This window comes from Pelobates fuscus, chromosome 1 (assembly GCF_036172605.1).
Source record: "Pelobates fuscus isolate aPelFus1 chromosome 1, aPelFus1.pri, whole genome shotgun sequence".
Lineage (NCBI taxonomy): Eukaryota > Metazoa > Chordata > Amphibia > Anura > Pelobatidae > Pelobates > Pelobates fuscus.
In genome coordinates, this window is record NC_086317.1 from 98085239 (window position 1) to 98105772 (window position 20534).

A 20534-nucleotide genomic window follows, 5' to 3' on the forward strand; every position below is an offset into this window, starting at 1 on the left:
AGAACTACTGATCTCCAACTTGCTAGGTCATGTTCTAAACTTAGTTCAGATTTTGTTCGTACTGGGTTGCTCAAACTTATTCAAGCATATGCCTACAATTTAGTTGAATTTATTGCTGTCAGGATCGGGACAGGGATCCAACACGCAGAGTACAAAGAGTGGAAAGGTACGTATACCGGGCCTTAGAATGGCCGGACTAACGTACCGAGAGTAAAGAATAGTCAGAGGCAAGCCGAGGTCGAGGGAACGAGAAGACAGATAAGCGAGAGACAAGCCGGGTCAAGGGATAACAGAGAAACAGGGTAGTACAACGAGCCGAGTCAAAACCAAAAGAGCAAACAGAATACCAGAGCACTGAGTGACTAGACAAGCTAGAACCACGACAGGGCAATGAGCTGAAGTAAGGAGTAAGCTTAAATACCCTGGTTCTGGATGGAAATCACGCCTCTGAAAAGTACCGATTGGATATCGGACACTTGAGTGACAGATTGCTCGTGCTAGCGTCATGACGTCACGTATTGAGCGTCCTGCTAGAAAAGGACGTGGATTCCTCGCGGCCGGTGTTTAAGTGACTGGATGAACCGCGAGGAACGGAGGAGACAGCTCGCCTGGACGGATACACCACCAAGTCTCTACCTCCCTTAGAGGTAGAGGCCTCAGGTACCCTGACAGTACCCCCCCTCTCAGATACGCCCACCGGGCGGAATGAACCGGGGCGAGATGGGAAGCGAAGGTGAAATGCTCTGCGAAGGCGAGAAGCATGGACGTCCTCCTGAGGTACCCAACTCCTCTCCTCAGGACCATATCCCCTCCAGTTGACCAGATATTGCAATTTTCCTCTTGAAATTCTGGAGTCAATGATGGAGCTGACCTCGTACTCCTCCCGACCCTCCACCTGAACAGGACGAGGCGAGGAGACCTTAGAGGAGAATTTGTTGCAAATGAGGGGTTTCAACAAGGAGACATGAAAAGAGTTAGGAATGCGTAAGGCAGGTGGCAGAGCAAGGCGATACGCAACCGGATTGATACGAGTGAGAACCCTGTAAGGACCTATGTAACGAGGAGCAAATTTCATGGACGGAACTTTTAGGCGAATATTCTTAGTACTCAACCATACCCTATCCCCAGGAACAAAAACAGGAGCCGCTCTTCTATGTTTGTCAGCGTGTTTCTTGAACAGCGAGGAACTATGTAATAGAATTTGTCGAGTTTGATCCCATAATTTCTTCAGGTTGGCGACATGATCATCAACCGACGGTATCCCCTGAGAAGAGGAAACCGAAGGAAAAATCGAAGGATGAAAGCCATAGTTCATGAAGAAAGGGCTAGAGCGAGTTGAATCGCAAACAAGGTTATTGTGTGCGAACTCCGCCCAAGGAATCAGACCGACCCAATCGTCCTGGTGTTCGGAAACAAAGCAACGCAGATACTGTTCGATCTTTTGATTAGTACGTTCAGCAGCTCCGTTAGACTGAGGGTGATAGGCAGAGGAAAAGTTCAATTTGATGCCCATTTGAGAACAAAAGGATCTCCAGAAACGTGAGACAAATTGAGAACCTCTATCAGAAACAATCTCTGAAGGGATCCCATGTAGGCGAAAAACTTCTCTCGCAAAAATCTCCGCCAATTCAGGGGAAGTCGGAAGTTTAGGTAATGGCACGAAATGGGCCATCTTGGTAAATCTATCCACCACCGTGAGAATAACAGTCTGTCTTTTGGAAGCAGGCAAATCAACGATAAAGTCAATGGACAAACAGGACCAAGGTTTCTCAGGAATGTCCAAGGGGTGTAACAGGCCACATGGGGATGCATGAGATAGTTTAGTCTTGGCACAAGTCTCACAAGCTGCGACGAACTCCTCAATATCCTTACGAAGTGAAGGCCACCAGAAATCTTTGGATATCAGAGAGTACGTCTTGCGAATACCAGGATGACCAGCTATTTTACTTTCATGAAAACATTGTAAGAGCTCCAGTTGAAGTTCAGGAGGAACAAAGTTTCTTCCCTCAGGAGTGTTTCCGGGAGCTAGATGTTGTGACTTCAAGATCTGGTCAAGTAGCGGGGAATGAATTTTGAGACTGGTATTAGCAATAATATTGCATTTGGGTACAATGGAAGACAAAAGTGGTTCAACTGAAGCAGAGGGTTCATATTGGCGAGATAGCGCATCGGCTTTAGAGTTCTTTGACCCAGGTCTGTAAGTCAGAACGTAATTGAAATGGGTAAGAAACAACGACCAACGAGCCTGCCTGGAGGACAGACGCTTGGCCTCTCCGATATAAGACAAGTTTTTGTGGTCTGTCAGGATGGTAACAGGATGTAATGTACCCTCCAATAAATGTCTCCATTCTTTCAAAGCCTTGATAACCGCTAGTAATTCTCTGTCACCAATGTCATACCTGCTTTCAGTACCGGTCAATTTTTTAGAGAAAAATCCACATGGATGTAATGGTTTATCAACACCCAACCTTTGAGATAGAACAGCACCTAAACCAGTCTCTGATGCGTCTACCTCGAGCAAAAATGGCAGAGAAGTGTCAGGGTGAACTAAAATTGGAGCGGAAGCGAAAAGTTCCTTGAGAGTCTTGAACGCAAGGAGAGCTTCAGTAGTCCAATTCTTAGTGTCAGCCCCCTGTTTGGTCATGTTAGTGATAGGTGCAATAATGGAAGAATAGCCCTTAATAAAGCGCCTATAATAATTGGAAAAACCAATAAATCTCTGTATGGCTTTAAGACCTGTGGGTAAAGGCCACTCTAGAATGGATTGGAGCTTATCCGGATCCATCTTAAATCCCTCCCCAGAGATCACATAGCCGAGAAAGGTTACCTGGGTTTGATCAAAGCTACATTTCTCCAACTTGCAGTACAAGCCATGCTGGAGAAGCTTGTGCAAAACCCTCCTGACTTGTTTGTGATGAATCTCAATGTCACTAGAATGAATGAGTATATCATCTAGGTATACAATGACGCACTCTTGCTGAAATTCCCTAAGAACCTCATTAATCAGATCTTGGAATACTGCTGGTGCATTGCATAACCCAAAAGGCATGACGGTATATTCATAGTGGCCATATCGAGTATTGAATGCCGTCATCCACTCATGTCCCTGCTGGATTCTCACCAAGTTATATGCCCCTCTGAGGTCTAACTTGGTGAAAATTGTAGAGCCCTTCAAACGATCGAAGAGTTCGGTGATCAAGGGAATCGGGTAGGCATTTTTAATGGTTATCTTATTCAGGCCTCGATAATCAATACAAGGTCTCAAAGAACCATCTTTCTTTTTAACAAAAAAAAATCCAGCCCCGGCAGGGGAGGAGGACCTCCTGATGAATCCCTTGTCTAAATTCTCGTGAATATATTCCTCTAGGACTGAGTTCTCCTTTATAGATAATGGGTATACATGACCTCTGGGAGGCATGGTACCAGGGAGTAGGTTAATTTTGCAATCGAAGGACCTGTGTGGGGGTAAGGTATCGGCTTTCTTTTTGTCAAATACTGCCTTTAAATCTAGATACTGAGACGGAATTTGTGTCTCTGTAGGATTGTCAGAGGTATTCGATGTATTAGTCAATCCAAGAGGTAAGACCTTCCGCAAGCATTTTTCTTGACAATTCTCTCCCCACGAAACTATCTCCCCTGATTCCCAATTAATAATAGGGTTGTGTCTCCTCAGCCAGGAGTACCCCAGAACTATGGGAATAGACGGAGAAGAAATGAGCATCAAGGATATATCCTCTTTATGCAGGATGCCAACAGTCAAGTTAATCGGTATGGTCTCATGAAAAATAACAGGCTCAAGTAACGGTCTACCATCGATGGCCTCAACAGCCAGAGGTGTCTCTTTTAACTGGGATGGAATAGCATGCTTGGCAGCAAAACCCTGATCTATAAAGCTCTCAGCAGCTCCAGAATCGATTAGTGCCATAGTCTTAACTACTCCCTTCTCCCACTTTAAAGAAACGGGTAACACAAGCCTGAGCTCCTTGTAGTTGTGAATAGAGGACAAAGTAGAAACACCCAAGGCCTGTCCTCTAGAGGAACTTAGGTGCGAGCGTTTCCCGAACGATTGGGACAATTTAGGCGTAAATGACCCCTGACTCCACAATACATACATAAACCCTCCCTTCTCCTGTACTGTCTCTCCCTTTCAGTGAGATGAGTACTGCCTATCTGCATAGGTTCAGGAATACGTAAGTCCTCGAACTCAGAGATTTGAAAGGTAGGCGCTAGTTTAAAGGAGGGTCTACGGGTCCTATCTCGAGTGTTCTGCCTCTCTCTTAAGCGTTCATCAATACGAGATATAAAAGAAATTAAATCCTCCAAATTTTCAGGGAGTTCTCTAGTAGCGACCTCGTCAAGAATTACATCTGATAACCCATTCAGAAACACATCTATATAAGCCTGTTCGTTCCACTTAACTTCTGCCGCCAAGGATCTGAACTCTAGTGCATAATCCACAAGTGTTCGATTTTCCTGTTTAAGGCGCAACATTAATCTAGCTGCATTGACCTTTCTGCCAGGAGGGTCAAAAGTTCTTCTAAACGCAGCTACAAAGGCATTATAATTATAGACGAGTGGATTATCATTCTCCCATAAAGGATTGGCCCATCTCAAAGCTTTTTCAATGAGCAGAGTAATAATAAATCCAACCTTTGCTCTATCTGTAGGATAAGAGCGGGGTTGTAGTTCGAAATGGATGCTAATCTGGTTTAGAAAGCCACGACACTTCTCCGGTGACCCGCCATAACGTACTGGTGGGGTAATACGGGAAGAAGCACCTACAGTGGCAACCTCTAGACCTGAGACTGCAGGAGAGATAGAAGGAGTACGTGTCTCCTCAGGTGGATTACTAGCACGAGACAAAAGTGCCTGTAGTGCCAAAGCCATCTGATCCATCCTATGTTCCATGGCGTCAAACCTGGAATCCGAAGAACCAAGCTGACTGTTTGTACCTGCAGGATCCATTGGCCCTGTCGTAATGTCAGGATCGGGACAGGGATCCAACACGCAGAGTACAAAGAGTGGAAAGGTACGTATACCGGGCCTTAGAATGGCCGGACTAACGTACCGAGAGTAAAGAATAGTCAGAGGCAAGCCGAGGTCGAGGGAACGAGAAGACAGATAAGCGAGAGACAAGCCGGGTCAAGGGATAACAGAGAAACAGGGTAGTACAACGAGCCGAGTCAAAACCAAAAGAGCAAACAGAATACCAGAGCACTGAGTGACTAGACAAGCTAGAACCACGACAGGGCAATGAGCTGAAGTAAGGAGTAAGCTTAAATACCCTGGTTCTGGATGGAAATCACGCCTCTGAAAAGTACCGATTGGATATCGGACACTTGAGTGACAGATTGCTCGTGCTAGCGTCATGACGTCACGTATTGAGCGTCCTGCTAGAAAAGGACGTGGATTCCTCGCGGCCGGTGTTTAAGTGACTGGATGAACCGCGAGGAACGGAGGAGACAGCTCGCCTGGACGGATACACCACCAAGTCTCTACCTCCCTTAGAGGTAGAGGCCTCAGGTACCCTGACAATTGCACTCTTGAACTATGCTGCAAATTGTTACATATATCATGTATGCAATATTTAAAACAAGATTGGCCACCTCCCTCACTGCTTGACAGGGACAACTTATGTCACTGACAATGCCCAAATTGCAAAGGGGGCCGCCCTCGGTCACAGGAGAGGTCTTTTCAGGGCAGAATCTGCAGAGAGAATTTCTGAAGTTCTCCTTGCATGGTCCTAGTGCCCTCGGTACAATGTGCTCATGTTGTGCTGGGTGGGGGCCTATCTTTTAAAGGGGAACTGACACTTTTCCTGAAATTACAGAATTAAGAAGCCTTTGAACTGTTAAACCCATACATTGTATGCTTCACATGACCATTCACACTGAGATCTATGGGTTATGGCCAAAAAATGTTATTTGTGTGTACTTGTCCAATGGCCAAACACAGCCATCCCTCCTCTGCCTTCTGTTAACTAGTATTAACCTTTAGTCACCTGATGTTTAATTTAAATGCATGTTATACATGAAGAAAATTGCATCACAATTTAGTTCAAGATGGAGGTGGTGTTGATTTCTGCACTTAATTGTATTTTCCAGACCTCACAAAAACACATTTGTTAAATATCTGGGATATGTAAACACAGTATTAAAAACCATCAAGTGATGTTTTGCCTTTAAAATATATGCTGCTTTTCACACTTCACTAATCACATATAGCATGCTAATAACTTAAACAGCAGATGCTCATTTTACATAAACTGCCAGTGGGCGAGTCACTCTCTCTGTTAATGCATTGAACACATTTTTAGATTAAATTAATAAAAAATAAAAAAAAAAACTCTATTATTCAGATGTTTCTCTCTCACTAAGACCTTGATTTAATATTTTTGTATAAACTCGTAAAATGATTGAATAGTTTGATTTTTTTTCTATATTGTTTTGCTATTTATTGTTATTTGTTTTATATACAATATATTTTTTTTTTATATTTTAATATTTTGAAAAAAATATAGTTTAAAAGTTTATCCAAAAATATTAAATCGGAAACAAATGTTCCTGTTTCTCCTTTTAATTTGCAATGTTTGCCCTGACTTTACTATGTTTTAACTGGATCATGATGCCATTTTCTACATATTTAATATGAATTTAAAAGAAAACAGAAAAAAAGACCAACACAAGTTATAGGTGATTCTCAAGGTTTTATTAAATGGTGTAAATTTCAGTGACACTTTTAAGTTTTAACGGTAGTGGATTATTGGTGCGTTTTATATTGCAAGAAAAATTGTTCGTGGGTCAAGACAAAAACAGTTTAAAAATAAAACGCGGAGTTGATTCGTAAATATTTATACACAAATCTTCCTTTACCTTCATCAACATTTCTATAATTGGTTTTAATGATAATTTTCTGCTATTTTTTGCTGATTTTTTTTTTTTTTTACATGTTCTGCTATGCACAGTAGGGCAAAACATCTTTAGTCACCAGAACAACTACAGCTTAATAGTTGTTCTGGTGAGTACAATCATTGCCTTCAGGCACTTTCATGTAAACACTGCCTTTTTAGAGAAAAGGCAGTGTTTACATTGCCCCTAGGGACACCTCCAAGTGGTCACTCCTTAGATGGCCACTGGAGGGGCTTCCTGGCTCCTGGCTCTGCATGGAGATGCTGATTTTTCCTCATAGAGATGCATTGATTCAATCCATCTCTATAAGGAGGCCCTGATTGCCAATTGGCCCCACCTATATGGGAAAGCATAGGATTGGCTAAAAATTGGGCATTTTGCTGATGTTACAAAAGGGGCGGAGCCAGCACCTGCGGGGCGCTGGAAATAAGGTAACCTCTGAGCGCGCATGTGCTTGTATAGCATTTTTCATCAATGTCTGAGCACGCATGAGTGCGTCTGAGGCTTCATGAGATGGCTAAGTTGCCAGCAAAGGGGCATTGCTGCAGATGTACGTAAGTTTCCCGAGTGGTGAAACAACAAACTGACTTCTCCGGAAGTGACCGTTCTGGTTTAATCCCTGTGTGAATTTTTGGGAAATACCAGAGAATTGCAAACTTTATATCAAAATTGTTGAATTGGTCAAATTCTCCCAACTCAGCGCTGGATTTAGTCACATCCTGACTATGTTAGCTTGAATTTTGCTATCCTGTATCCAGTTCAATTCAGAATATATTGGATATACCCCAGATGTTTATCACTACAGAAAAAAAATAAATCACTATTAGAAACTTGACACTGGTTGATTGCACTTATATAGTTCAACCCCGGTTTTATTATTATTTTATATATTTTCTGTATTAATTAATATTATTATTATTATTGTTTCTTACTGTGTAAATGTTTACATTGTTATTTGAAAAATCTTCAATAAAAATATTTGAATAAGAATCTTGACACATTTCAGACATACTGGTGTATCTAACTTGAATCTGTAAACAATTTCAAGTTGCTTATTAGAGCTGATTGTAATTTAAAAACCTCCCATTCTCACAATTTATGGTTAGTGTGAAACCTTAAATCATGCTCAGAGTGATCAGGAGCCTTTTTTGTGCTGGCATAAGCTTTTTACAGGAACACTCAAGCATCATAAGTAAATACATTTATTTATAATTCTGGAGTGTTGGAAAAACTTCTAGGTCCCCTCTCCTCCCCCCCAAAAAGCTGCAAACCAGAGTTAACTTACTTCAAATCCCTCACCCGAAATGTCCCCCTCACCACAGCTCTGCTCCTCCCCCATGAGATCATCATTACTGATGATTTGTAGACCAATCCAAAGAGCTTTATAGAGATGAAATACTTTAGGAATGTTCCTTTAAATGACATACAATTGAATATATTGAATGACAAGTGCATTAGTAGATTTTCTGTTTTGTTTTAGACAGCTAAAAATAGTGACTGGCGAGTGGTTTTTTGAAGAGAAAGCTAAACGCTTCAAAAATTCCAATGTCCTTGGAAGTGATGTGGTCAAAAAGTCCATCATGAGAAAATCAGGTAACTAAACATGTGCAAATGATCTATATATTTTTAATTGTCCAATAATCTCACATAAATAAAAACACAAGTTGTAAAAGCATGCTTTTTCTACTGTATGCTTAAAAATATATTTATCCTTTCTCACAAAGGATTTAAAACCCTTTCAAAAATATACCAGACAAGGTCTAATGTAATCACACTTAAAATTTATGGCCATCTTCTAGTTCAGTTTTTGATGTCCCTGAAAAAGCAATCTATGCACACGGTTGTCTTTTTATTGTCCTTATTTCATGCACATGAAGTGGTTTAGAGACACAGGGGACTGTGATTTAATTTCTATACTTACAGAACAGAAAGTAGAATTAAAAAGGCATTCGCAATTTTTGGTTAGCAGCAAGTCAGAACTTCAATCACAGAATCCATAAATATTTCTAAGTAATGACTCACAATTTTATATAATCATGCAAGGGTAGTGACTTTTACAGAGAGAAAGAATTGGTACTTCATTTTCCAAGGCATTGACCTTTCAGAATTATATAGCTGAAGGAGGTATCAGATTCAGTGTGACATTAACAAAAATGTTGACTTGTGTGTTTGTGTAGTGGCTCCTAAAAGGGTTGAAGAAGAAGCAGAAAAGTCAGCGAAGACAGATACAAAGGACAGCACTACAATGAACGACTCTTCAGGAAATCCACAAAACGATACAAGGTTGGCAGCCTTTTTTTCCCCCACATTTTTTTTAGTAAATATTTTAGATAAAATGTTGGATTCAATTTTCATATTCACACTTTTATAAAGGGAATTAATTATTTAGTTTTGTGGAGAGTTGTGGAGAGCCTAGAACAGGCTGTAGCATTACACTGCGAAAGGGTGTGCGAAAAAAACATGGAGGGAGTCAGAAGGAAAGAAGTTTAAGAAATAAAGGACTATGAAAATTAAAGAATGCCTAAGAAGATAAGGCAAGGGATTCAAAAGGAAAAGCGGATGAGAACATATAAAATGGTGTCTTTGAAGAAAAAACGAAGGCTGTAAATGAAAATGAAGGGGTGTAAATAAGAACAAGATGGACTTTCACTATGAATGTGAAAGCAGCTACAAACACACACTTTCATTTTATTTCATTCATGATCTCGCACCTCAGCTCTGATAATATCATGGCATTATATGATGGAGTGGATTCAGCATCTAGTTTTTATTATGTTTAGTACAGTCTGTACCTATATTTAGTTGTAACATTTGTGTTTGCAGAACTCTGGACAAGAAAAAAACGCCCGGAAAAGCAGATGACACAAGAAGTATTCGTTCAATCATTGATACTCAGAGTCTGCGCAGTACCCGTTCAGAGCTTCAATCCGATGGGTATGTCATCAGACTATATTATTGTTGATTACTATGATTATCACGGCTCCTTCGTGGGGTTGTTTGTTTTTCAAGAAATGCAGTCTGTTAATATGTTTGCTGCTGGTACATAATTAAAATAATGTATCCTCTTAACTCAAAAGACACAGGTTATGTTATCAATACAACACAAAATACACACTCAAATAGACTGTGCAAACACAAAATAAATAAATAAACTTAACTTAGCAACAGCTTCCCAACGGCAACTTTCCACATGTGCCAAAATAGAACAAATGGATATATATATCAGGGAAATCGCTGTCTGGACCTATAAAAATTAATAAGACATAGTGAAGACTGTTACATATATAAAATAACAGACACGTTCTTGAGTGCACTCACAAGATGTAGGAAGGAAAATCGCTCTGAAATAGCCACCACCTACTCCTGTAGGGGGGTCACACTGAGGATATACTGGATCTTGTAGATATTAAAATCCGGAACCAAAAGTAGAGCAGGAACAAAGTATGGTAGAAAAGGTATTTATTCATAAATACAATAAAAGACACTGGTCCAACGCGTTTCGTTCAAACAGAACTTCTTCAGGGACCTTTCAAGTTAAAAATAATATTACAGATACCATACATACAAATTCCCGCTGTACCCTCCCTTATCCCACAGTCCCAATATATAAGGCAGCTACTAATCCCATTGGTGGTGTGGTGGGTGTGTTCGAACTTGGTTCCGGATTCCTCAATCACTTGCCGACTCACAGCTGATCGTCAACTTCTTTTCCCGCTTCCCGGGTTTCAGAAGTGTCGCCGGAAGTGACGTCTGCGTTCCAAAATACCACTTCCGTGCGTTCCATCTCTGATTTCACATCCGCGTGAAGTGTGGTCCTCGTGAGTCTCTATAGTTATGCATACACATGCGTGGTCGGCGGAAAGCCGAACTTAGAAAAAATTATGATCAGTAACTGCTACTAACATAGCTCATTGGAAAAAAGAAAAAAGTGTATCAATATCAAATCATAAAACTTTATCAAGTGCAATTATTGCTTCAAATTTAATTCATATAATGTCTATTTTTGATCATTTTATACCCTTTAATCCAATACATGAATATTTAAACATATTAAAAAATATGTATAATAAAAATGCACTCTGAATGATCAATTTTACGTGAAAGGAAATTATAAATAAAACTGATAATAATTCCCATAAGATTAAACAAAAATACTCCATATAGCTCAGACAGATAATTATAATATTACAAATATCTAATCATCAAGAAAACAAATCAAGTCAATGTCCAAATTTGCCCCAAATGAAGGGATTAACGATTTTGAGCTGTACATAGATTTTAAAAAATTTGTGAGAGAACTCACGGTCAAGAGACATTTCTTGAAACATCCCAGTACCCCCCATGTGGGGATTGACGGTACACCAATAAAATATGACCATTTTAAAAGGAAGTCTCATTTCTATCCTGTGTTTAATAAGGGATCACACTTAGAAACTTTTGAAACTATGGTAGAGAAAGATCTTAAAACCATCAATAAGAGAAAGAAACAAAGAGATAATTTAACATACCAAGAAAGGGCTTGCCTAAAAACCATGATGAAAAGAGTAGATATCGTCTTTAAGGAGGCCGACAAAGGAGGGGCCATAGTAGTTATGAGCAGGTCGTATTATTTACAAGAATCTGCAAACATTCTCAATGATCAAGTAACATACCGAAAACTTAAGAATGACCCAACGAAACAGTTTAATGAGATTCTCGAAATTATATTGACCAAATATGTTTAAATATTCATGTATTGGATTAAAGGGTATAAAATGATCAAAAATAGACATTATATGAATTAAATTTGAAGCAATAATTGCACTTGATAAAGTTTTATGATTTGATATTGATACACTTTTTTCTTTTTTCCAATGAGCTATGTTAGTAGCAGTTACTGATCATAATTTTTTCTAAGTTCGGCTTTCCGCCGACCACGCATGTGTATGCATAACTATAGAGACTCACGAGGACCACACTTCACGCGGATGTGAAATCAGAGATGGAACGCACGGAAGTGGTATTTTGGAACGCAGACGTCACTTCCGGCGACACTTCTGAAACCCGGGAAGCGGGAAAAGAAGTTGACGATCAGCTGTGAGTCGGCAAGTGATTGAGGAATCCGGAACCAAGTTCGAACACACCCACCACACCACCAATGGGATTAGTAGCTGCCTTATATATTGGGACTGTGGGATAAGGGAGGGTACAGCGGGAATTTGTATGTATGGTATCTGTAATATTATTTTTAACTTGAAAGGTCCCTGAAGAAGTTCTGTTTGAACGAAACGCGTTGGACCAGTGTCTTTTATTGTATTTATGAATAAATACCTTTTCTACCATACTTTGTTCCTGCTCTACTTTTGGTTCCGGATTTTAATATCTACAAGATCCAGTATATCCTCAGTGTGACCCCCCTACAGGAGTAGGTGGTGGCTATTTCAGAGCGATTTTCCTTCCTACATCTTGTGAGTGCACTCAAGAATGTGTCTGTTATTTTATATATGTAACAGTCTTCACTATGTCTTATTAATTTTTATAGGTCCAGACAGCGATTTCCCTGATATATATATCCACAGGTTATGTTATCCAGCATTGCGGTACAGACTAGTTAGTGCTGCCAGTAACAACATAATCCCTGTATACATTTGTTTCATTTTATGTGTAGAGTGCTTGACAAAAAGTCTGGGAAGCAAATTAGAAATGGAGATGACGGCAGTATTCATTCACAACAAGAAACACGAAGCATGCGCAGCACCAGATCAGTGGCGCAGTCTGAACGGTGAGAAGTACTTCCATACTCTGCCTTTTTTTGGTTATTATTATTATTGCATTGTGTTTTTTTTTTTTTTTTCATTTCATTTGCAGCAGTGCTGTATGTTCCATGTCTAAACGGACCACAATGAGATAAGAAATCCAACACCATCCAGTGTTTTATGCACTTCTACTGATAATCCTTAGCCAACTATCGTTGTAGCACACTTGCTGGCGGAAGCTGATGGGGAGTACTTTATTAACGACTGTTGGCGTTGCGAGATCTCACTCGGGTATTCAGAAGAGATGATGTTTGTTTTAATGCAGAAGTTCCACTTCAATTTTGTTAAGCCATTCATTGGCTGAGTGCGTTTTGGGTTATTAACTAAAATGGTAATTGTCGTGAATTGACCTGAGAATTGCACATTTTATCCCAAAAAGTCAGAGTTGGAAAAATATCAGATTTAGAGAATAAATTTTGCAATTTCCTCGCAGTTACCTTCAATTTTCATTTTAGTGAGTATCCCTGTATATATCATGAAACGATGCTATAACGAAGGGTGATTGTGAGCAGGTGTCGGCGTTGGTTTAAGTGGATACTTTTGGATTATAGGAATCAAGGAGACTGATTAAAATGCAGCTTCTTTGAGTTTTGCAGTAGCAATCTGTAAATCCCGTTGCTAGGACAGTGCAGTTTTATCTTCAGCTGTGTATATCGCTGCACACTTTGCTTGGAAACCTAAATGAGCTAAGCTAACTCTATTGCCACTTATGTTCGTTTATGATTGTATCTTTCCGAGCGTTTTTGTGTTTTAATAAAATATGCCATTAACTCTTTAACCATTGAATTCATCTGTACTCTGGCAATGAGTACATAAGACCTATGTATCACAATCTGTTTCTTCTGCTTACCGATTAGAAATTACAGTACAATGTAACGTTCAGTGAATAAGCCCTTCAGTCATAAAGGTAAACTGTCACTTCTCTGGAATTCACACTATTGAATAGAACATTGAAAATCACCTAGAATGAATGTTAAATGTTCTTACATGTGATGCTCAGTGCCTCTGGTCTTGTACAGCTCTTGAATCCCTGGTTGCCGAGTAACCTCAGCAACCGCAACATGTGCTGTAGTTGCTGTGCTAAAGAGCAAGAGAACCTCTTGATGGTGTGTTCTCCGGCTCTCCGTTATCAGCCAATACTCGTCATAGAGGTCTATGCTGACACTACTCTGAAAAAATGATTGACAGGTGGGAGATACATTTTTTTTAGCCTATACACTTTTTAAAAATTCTGCTAGCACAATGTATGGATGGAATGTAATTTATTTGTAAAATACAACATGTGTGTACCATGACAGGTACATTTTAAGAAAGGCTCAAGTACATAAAGTGAAACCTTTCACATGTCCTCTTTATTATATATGATAAACTCCTTAATGCCGTTACGGCTTACCATGCTGCACTGAAAAAAGTGGTCTTAATGCATAGTACACTGACTGTGGATACCAAAAAAACACCGGACATACCCCACTTTGTATAGCCTCAGTTGTCTACTTTTGCAAATGGTATGCCATGATGGGGTTCATTTTTTTTCTGGGCTAGGCCTAGCAAACCAATCTGGCAAATGTAAATATGTATAAACTGAAAAGGGGAAAGCGCTATATTTATTATTATTTATAAAGCGGCAGGAAGGTCAAGGAGAATTAGGATAGAGTAATGGCCGTGGGATTTTGCAGTGATAATATCATTGGATACTTTGGTCACAGCTGTTTCAACAGAGTGACGAGCGCGGAATCCAGACTGAAGTGGGTCAAGCAGACAGTTGGATTCGAGGAAGTCTTTCAATCTCGCATGTACAACTCTCTCAGGGATCTTGGAGACAAACGGCAGTAGCGAGATAGGGCGGTAGTTGGATATGGAATTAGGGTCACGGATGGGCTTTATCAGAATCGGGTTACGGTTGCATGTTTGAAGGGTAGAGGAAATGTGCCAGAGGAGAGGGAGAGATTGAAAATTTTAGTGAGTGGCAGAGCAAGAGAAGGAGACAAAGTGCGGATAAGATACAAAGGAATAGGATCGAAGGAACAGGTGGTGGGGCGGGAGGAACGTATTTTATCCTGTAACTTTCCAAAACCACATAAAACCTGCACATGGGGGATACTGTTGTACTTGTGAGACATAGCTCAACACAAATATCTGTGATTATGGCATTAACAGTTAAAATGCCATGCAGAACTTGACAAATAACATATCTTAATTTTTCAAACTGTTTTAGGTTTTATTCATATTAAGTTGTTTCATATATAAATATTTGATTTGAAATGAAAGACAAGTTTCTCCTGAACAAAATGATACATAACAAGTGTGGGTGCACTTAATATGAAAGAGGCGAACTATGGTTAAACAGATATATAATTTAAATTCCAGGTTTTGTTTAGATTTTAGTAAAAACTAGAATATAGGTCGATTTGTTTTGGTCAGAACTTGTACAATTGCCTCCATCCTTAAGGGGTTAATTAACTTTTATGTGCCTCTGTTTGTTTACTCCAAAATGACAAACGTATCTTTAGGTCAGCAGGCTATTATTATCAATTCCTCTTTAAACTAAATTGAATTTGATAAAACAACCTCTTCATGCCCATTTATTTTAATGAAAAAGTGATTTGCAATGTCCAGGGGCTGATGTTTATTATGATTTGCCAGCATTTCATTTAACAGGCTTTTTGATAGTATGTTATTATTATTTTATTATTTTTTTATTATTTATATAGCGCCAGCAAATTCCGTAGCGCTGTTAATGACAATGCTTGTTAATTTAACAGAGTGGTTGTTTTTTCATTTTAGCGGAAGTGTTCAGTCTTTGAATAACAGTGGCCCCCAGTCCAAATCTAGTGGAAGCACTAATTCTACGCAAGGAACTCTTCCAAGGAAGACCTCCAAGACCAGTGGGACTATATCTGCACCGCAGAGTTCTCCAACTCCTAGCAAGCGCAGTATGTTATCAAACTTCAGCCACACAGTGAGTAGACATACAGCATACTGTATTTTAATGTCTTTTTAAGGCGTGAGGGGAGTTTATTCAGTGGTGCTGCAACTTGCTTAGTGTAAAGGTGATTTAACTCCAAAATGGCAGAAAATTGAGTAGTGCAACTTCAGAGCCATGATCTATACACCACAAATGTCTTCATTTAGCTAAAGTTGTTTTGTCAACTATAGTGTCCATTTGAGTAACAAAGACTAGATCTCATGCAGCGTGTGTTGGCTTTGACATCACATTGAGACCCTGTTCTTGCACAAGATCTACCAGAACGGAATGGGTACAAAATTATATTGTCGCCACATCCCTTTTCTCCCTACATTTACAATAGAAGTTGGTACAAGAAAGCAGTAAATACAGCAACTACGGTAATTTCTCATTATTAGTGCACCTTTTCCCAAAACTATCAGGTTTCGAATTTGAAAAAAAAATTTCATTACATGTTTAAATGCTACCACTTACACATGTTCCATATTTGTATATTACTGGAAATGTGTTTGTTTGTTTGCTTGATTGTTTGTTTGCACAAATAGAATTATGGATTTCTGATGTTAACTTTTTTCTTAACAGTCTGGTTTAGAAAATGGAATGAGAACAAGCAAAAGTATACCAGATAATCTTTCAGTTGGACATAAAAGACAGTCTTCTTTAACGCCTTCGGTAGCTGTATCTCGAGTATCCGTGGCATCAGGTATGTCCTCAATGTGCTATTTACAATATTTACTAGATTTCAGAACACAGGCAACACCTAAATTAAATCATTTTTTGTTCTATAAAGGCATGGTATTAGGTTATGTGATCATATGCCTGTGGGGCAATTTAAGGGGAATATGGGTGTTGACAGTCCGGTATTAAATTTCAAATTGCAGCATTACATATTGATTTTAGCAACATTGAACACACCACTATTTACTGTATATTCTGGATTGTGAAAATTTGGAACATACAAAAACCTACATAGGTTTAGTGACAGCCATGGTTACCATGGTGCCTTGATATATGTTTACTAGAGATGTGCACAGAAAGAAGTTTTGCTTTGCTTCAATCAAACCATTTTCAGTTTTCGTTCATCAAAAATTAATTCACATATTTATTTGGTTCGCCCCAAATTTTACAAAAAAACTTTCATTTACTTAACATATCTCACACAGCATTTAATCTTTTATGGAAATGAATTAATCCAACAAGTGGCAGTCACAACAACCCTCTAAATGGGCATATTCGTTTACTCGGAACAGCAGCAGCTGTTAAACGAATAGAGCAGAACGAAATTCATTCTGCAGCCCATTTGGTAATTTGCTAATATTTCAACTGTTGTTCATTTTTGGACAAAATCTACAAAGATCTAAATTTTTGTTAATTTTTCGATTAGTCTGAAAACAATTGTTTGTTGTCTGCCTTGCATACCCGATTACTTTTGACGGCAAGCACATAACGTAAACTATCAGATTTTTCTGGAGTCAGCTATATATAGGATGATCCATTTTTTCAATAGGAATAAGAGAACTGTCATTTTTATTAATTCATTTTAGTATTCTCTGCAGTAGAAATTTTGATCTAGTACATCTAAGGGTGCTAATTTAAGGTACCCTGCAAAAGAAAGTTCATTGACAAATTGTATACTCAAATCATTGAAGTATATGTAAAAGAAAATGAGAAAACTCATCCCTAACTATAGTAGATAACAAGATCCTTCAGCCATATGCATGCAACTTGGTTGAGACAGTGTTTGAAAGCCATCAGTTGGTGTCTATGGTCTTTCCTGCTTCACTCCTTGCACAGTGCAGTGATTCATCAAAATCAACTAGCTGTCAAATTCACTGCCTGGCCCAATATACATGTATATGGCTGAAAGGTCCTGTTATATACTAAAGGGGAGGATGAGGTTTTTCTAAAAAAAAAAAAATTGCATTAGTTCTTCCCCCAAGGAAAGCCTGTATAATGTTTTCCTATGGGGTTTTACATGATGCTGGATGTCCTCATGCACTAGTCCCCCTGGGGGCTGTCTGGTAGACAGTGACTAGAGTTGGAGTTAACTCTCAAATGTAATTATTACAGTTTATTAAAAATTTCAATAATTACCTTTGCAGGGTTAAGGGGCCTGGGACACTGCACCCAGACCACTTCAATGAGCTAAAGTGGTCTAGGTGCCTATAGTGACCCTTTCAGTAAAGGCCTGCTGACATTTAAGAAATGATGATGCTCAGATGTTAGGAAACGAAATGGGGTCAGACTGGATAAATGGCTTGTTTGTCTAATTTAAAATGTTTGCAATATAACAGCAAGGGACCAGACATACGTATGCCATGTTGTTTTATAGTAAATACTTGCTAGTTAGGCTTGCAGAAGTTAATAACCTGCACAATCTCTGTGTAAATGTTTGGACCATTATTTTAACACCCATCTGATTGCTTCCTGCCTTATCCCCTTTTTCGTGGATGCGCTAAAGCACTGACATTGTATATCACGGCTGTAATTGAGTTTTTCCTGCCTCTGAATCCAGAACTCAAAGCTCTTGTTTTCTGTCCGCGGTCCATATCTTAAGCTGCCACCAGCATTACTGTTCTGTTAAGTTAGATTTCAAAGCGAGCAAGTTCTGCATACAAAATCAGCTCTTCTGGAGGAAAGTCAGCATTGGCTGATTCAAGAGAAATAGTACAAATCAGGGATTCAGTGAGAAGAGATAATTGCAGCAGAACAAGTAACGGTGAAGAAGTGTAGAGCTAAATAATAAAATAAGGCAGCAGTCTGAGTAAAGATAAGGTAGCTATTGAGAAAAAATAGAACTATGTCTAAATATTTTTGGGGATATAAAATTTACGTTTAATTGCTTTCCATTCTAGGATCATATTTGTAGCATTTAATAATTTAGTGGCGCAGAGAGCAGACTGGATTATATGAATACAGTCATCTCCACCATCTCCACTATATTTATATTAGCAATATGTACGGTGGTAGCATTCTTTTTTTTTGTTTATTATTTTTACTTTTAACCCCTTAAGGACACATGACATGTGTGACATGTCATGATTCCCTTTTATTCCAGAAGTTTGGTCCTTAAGGGGTTAAATAGTTTTTTGACCTAGAGCTATTCAACCCTTTATATACATATAATGTAAGATAATTTAAATATGTTAGAGGTGTTTATTAGCACTAACAAATAAAAAAAAAAAGCCTGCGATTCACTTTACAGTAATATTCACTATACAGCGGTGGTCTGGAGCCTAACCCACCGTAGTAGCGAGATATTCCTGCAGTTGATTTGATTTAAATCAGCATTTATTAGAATGTGGAGTTACAGAACAACATGGTCCAAATTCATACACATTCACAAAAAAAGATAAACCTGACCAGACTATGGAAGATAGTAGTTACCCTGATCTTAAGTATCCAGAGAGCTGGAGACATGAGCAACAAAACTGAGATGGTACAAGTAACCAAAAACACTGACAGACAACCTACCAAGGCAGCATAAGAGTCCAGCTAGCACTATAGTAAAATTTACTCAGTGGATGCATACACCCTGGTTGAGGGCTATAGTTAATTTTTAATGCATACAATGGTTTGCGGTTAGAGCTGTACCTGGGAATAGGGCATACCTGGCTTAGTTGGTATTGGATCTTCTGCTGTCCTCTCTGGAGTACAGACAGCCAATTAGTATGTGTTCATCCCTCTACCTCTATTATATAGTTGTTGCATGTACAGATACTCACCATAATTTTGATTAGGGCATAAGCACGTATAGTCAAATAGGCTGCAGAAATAGTGCTATTAGTGGTTTAAGAAAGTCCATTGCATAATCCCCTAATAAATGTTTAAAACTTCAGTTAAGGAGTAAACCAAAATCAGCCTTTTTGCTTATGGTGTATGACTTTATGGGCTTGGTCACAGAAGACATGCATATATTGTACAATGATATATTATTTATAGGTCTTGATTTAATTAATGTGAATTAGAATCATAAATTATTCCATTCTATTAGAAAAATAATATTTCATATTATTTATCTACAGAAGGCACCATTAAAGACTTGGGGAATTTTTGTAAATAAATAATTTGAAAAGTTGTTTTCTAACACAATGGCATCTTTTCTGATTCTGATTCAAATACAATTAGATCGAGACCTTAATTAATGTATAACTATTCCTGAATCTGTGCAGCAAGGACGTTTACTGGTATGACCATTATTACAATTGGTATCCACAAATACCTGTCCCCTCTCTGAGAAAAGCACATTAAGAACATTTATTCTATGGCTCATATTCCCCACATTACAGGAATCCCTTCTTGTTGCTACCACATTCCTAATTAGTAGTTAATACTGCAAAAAACTTTAATTGCAGAGCGAAGCATATCCGAGGTGGACTTAAGTGGAGGTGCCGCAGGAGGAAAAGAGGATACAGCAAGCATCAGAAGCAGATCTGTTCCAGGAGGACTGAACAATGAATTGGTGAGTTAATCAGTGAGTTACTATGTGTGATTTTGTTTGTCACAAAGCTAGAATATTCATGTATGTTCATTAATCCTTTAGCATAGAGAGATGCATTGTAAAAAAAAAAAAGTAGAATAAACTAAAAAGTTAATAAAAAATAAAAAATAATCCTATTTGAAATTAACTCACTTGTGACATCAATTATCCTCTTAAAGTGTTTCGATATTTTTAGTACAACAAATCTGTATTCCTATACTATAATGCGCTCTGGTTCCTCCCTCCCTTGCGACCCCCCTACGGCATATAAAGGGTTAAAAACCTTTTATTCACTTACCTGATTTCAGCGCCAATGTCTCTCGGCATTGGATCGACACGCCACATCCTTTGACGTCTTCTGAAGGGAGGACCTAATGAGCATGCGT

The 20534-nt window shown here is 38.9% G+C and overlaps 1 protein-coding gene across 1 annotated transcript in view; it reads left to right on the forward strand.

Annotated features, from left to right (window-relative positions):
- SYTL5 (synaptotagmin like 5) overlaps positions 1–20534 on the forward strand; it is a 242536-nt gene that overhangs the window by 167152 nt on the left and 54850 nt on the right. The window contains exons 4-10 of the mRNA XM_063450103.1: positions 8389–8501; positions 9086–9191; positions 9732–9842; positions 12556–12669; positions 15488–15662; positions 16251–16371; positions 20024–20130. Coding sequence (XP_063306173.1) covers positions 8389–8501; positions 9086–9191; positions 9732–9842; positions 12556–12669; positions 15488–15662; positions 16251–16371; positions 20024–20130 — 847 coding nt within the window. The remainder of the gene's footprint in view (positions 1–8388; positions 8502–9085; positions 9192–9731; positions 9843–12555; positions 12670–15487; positions 15663–16250; positions 16372–20023; positions 20131–20534) is intronic.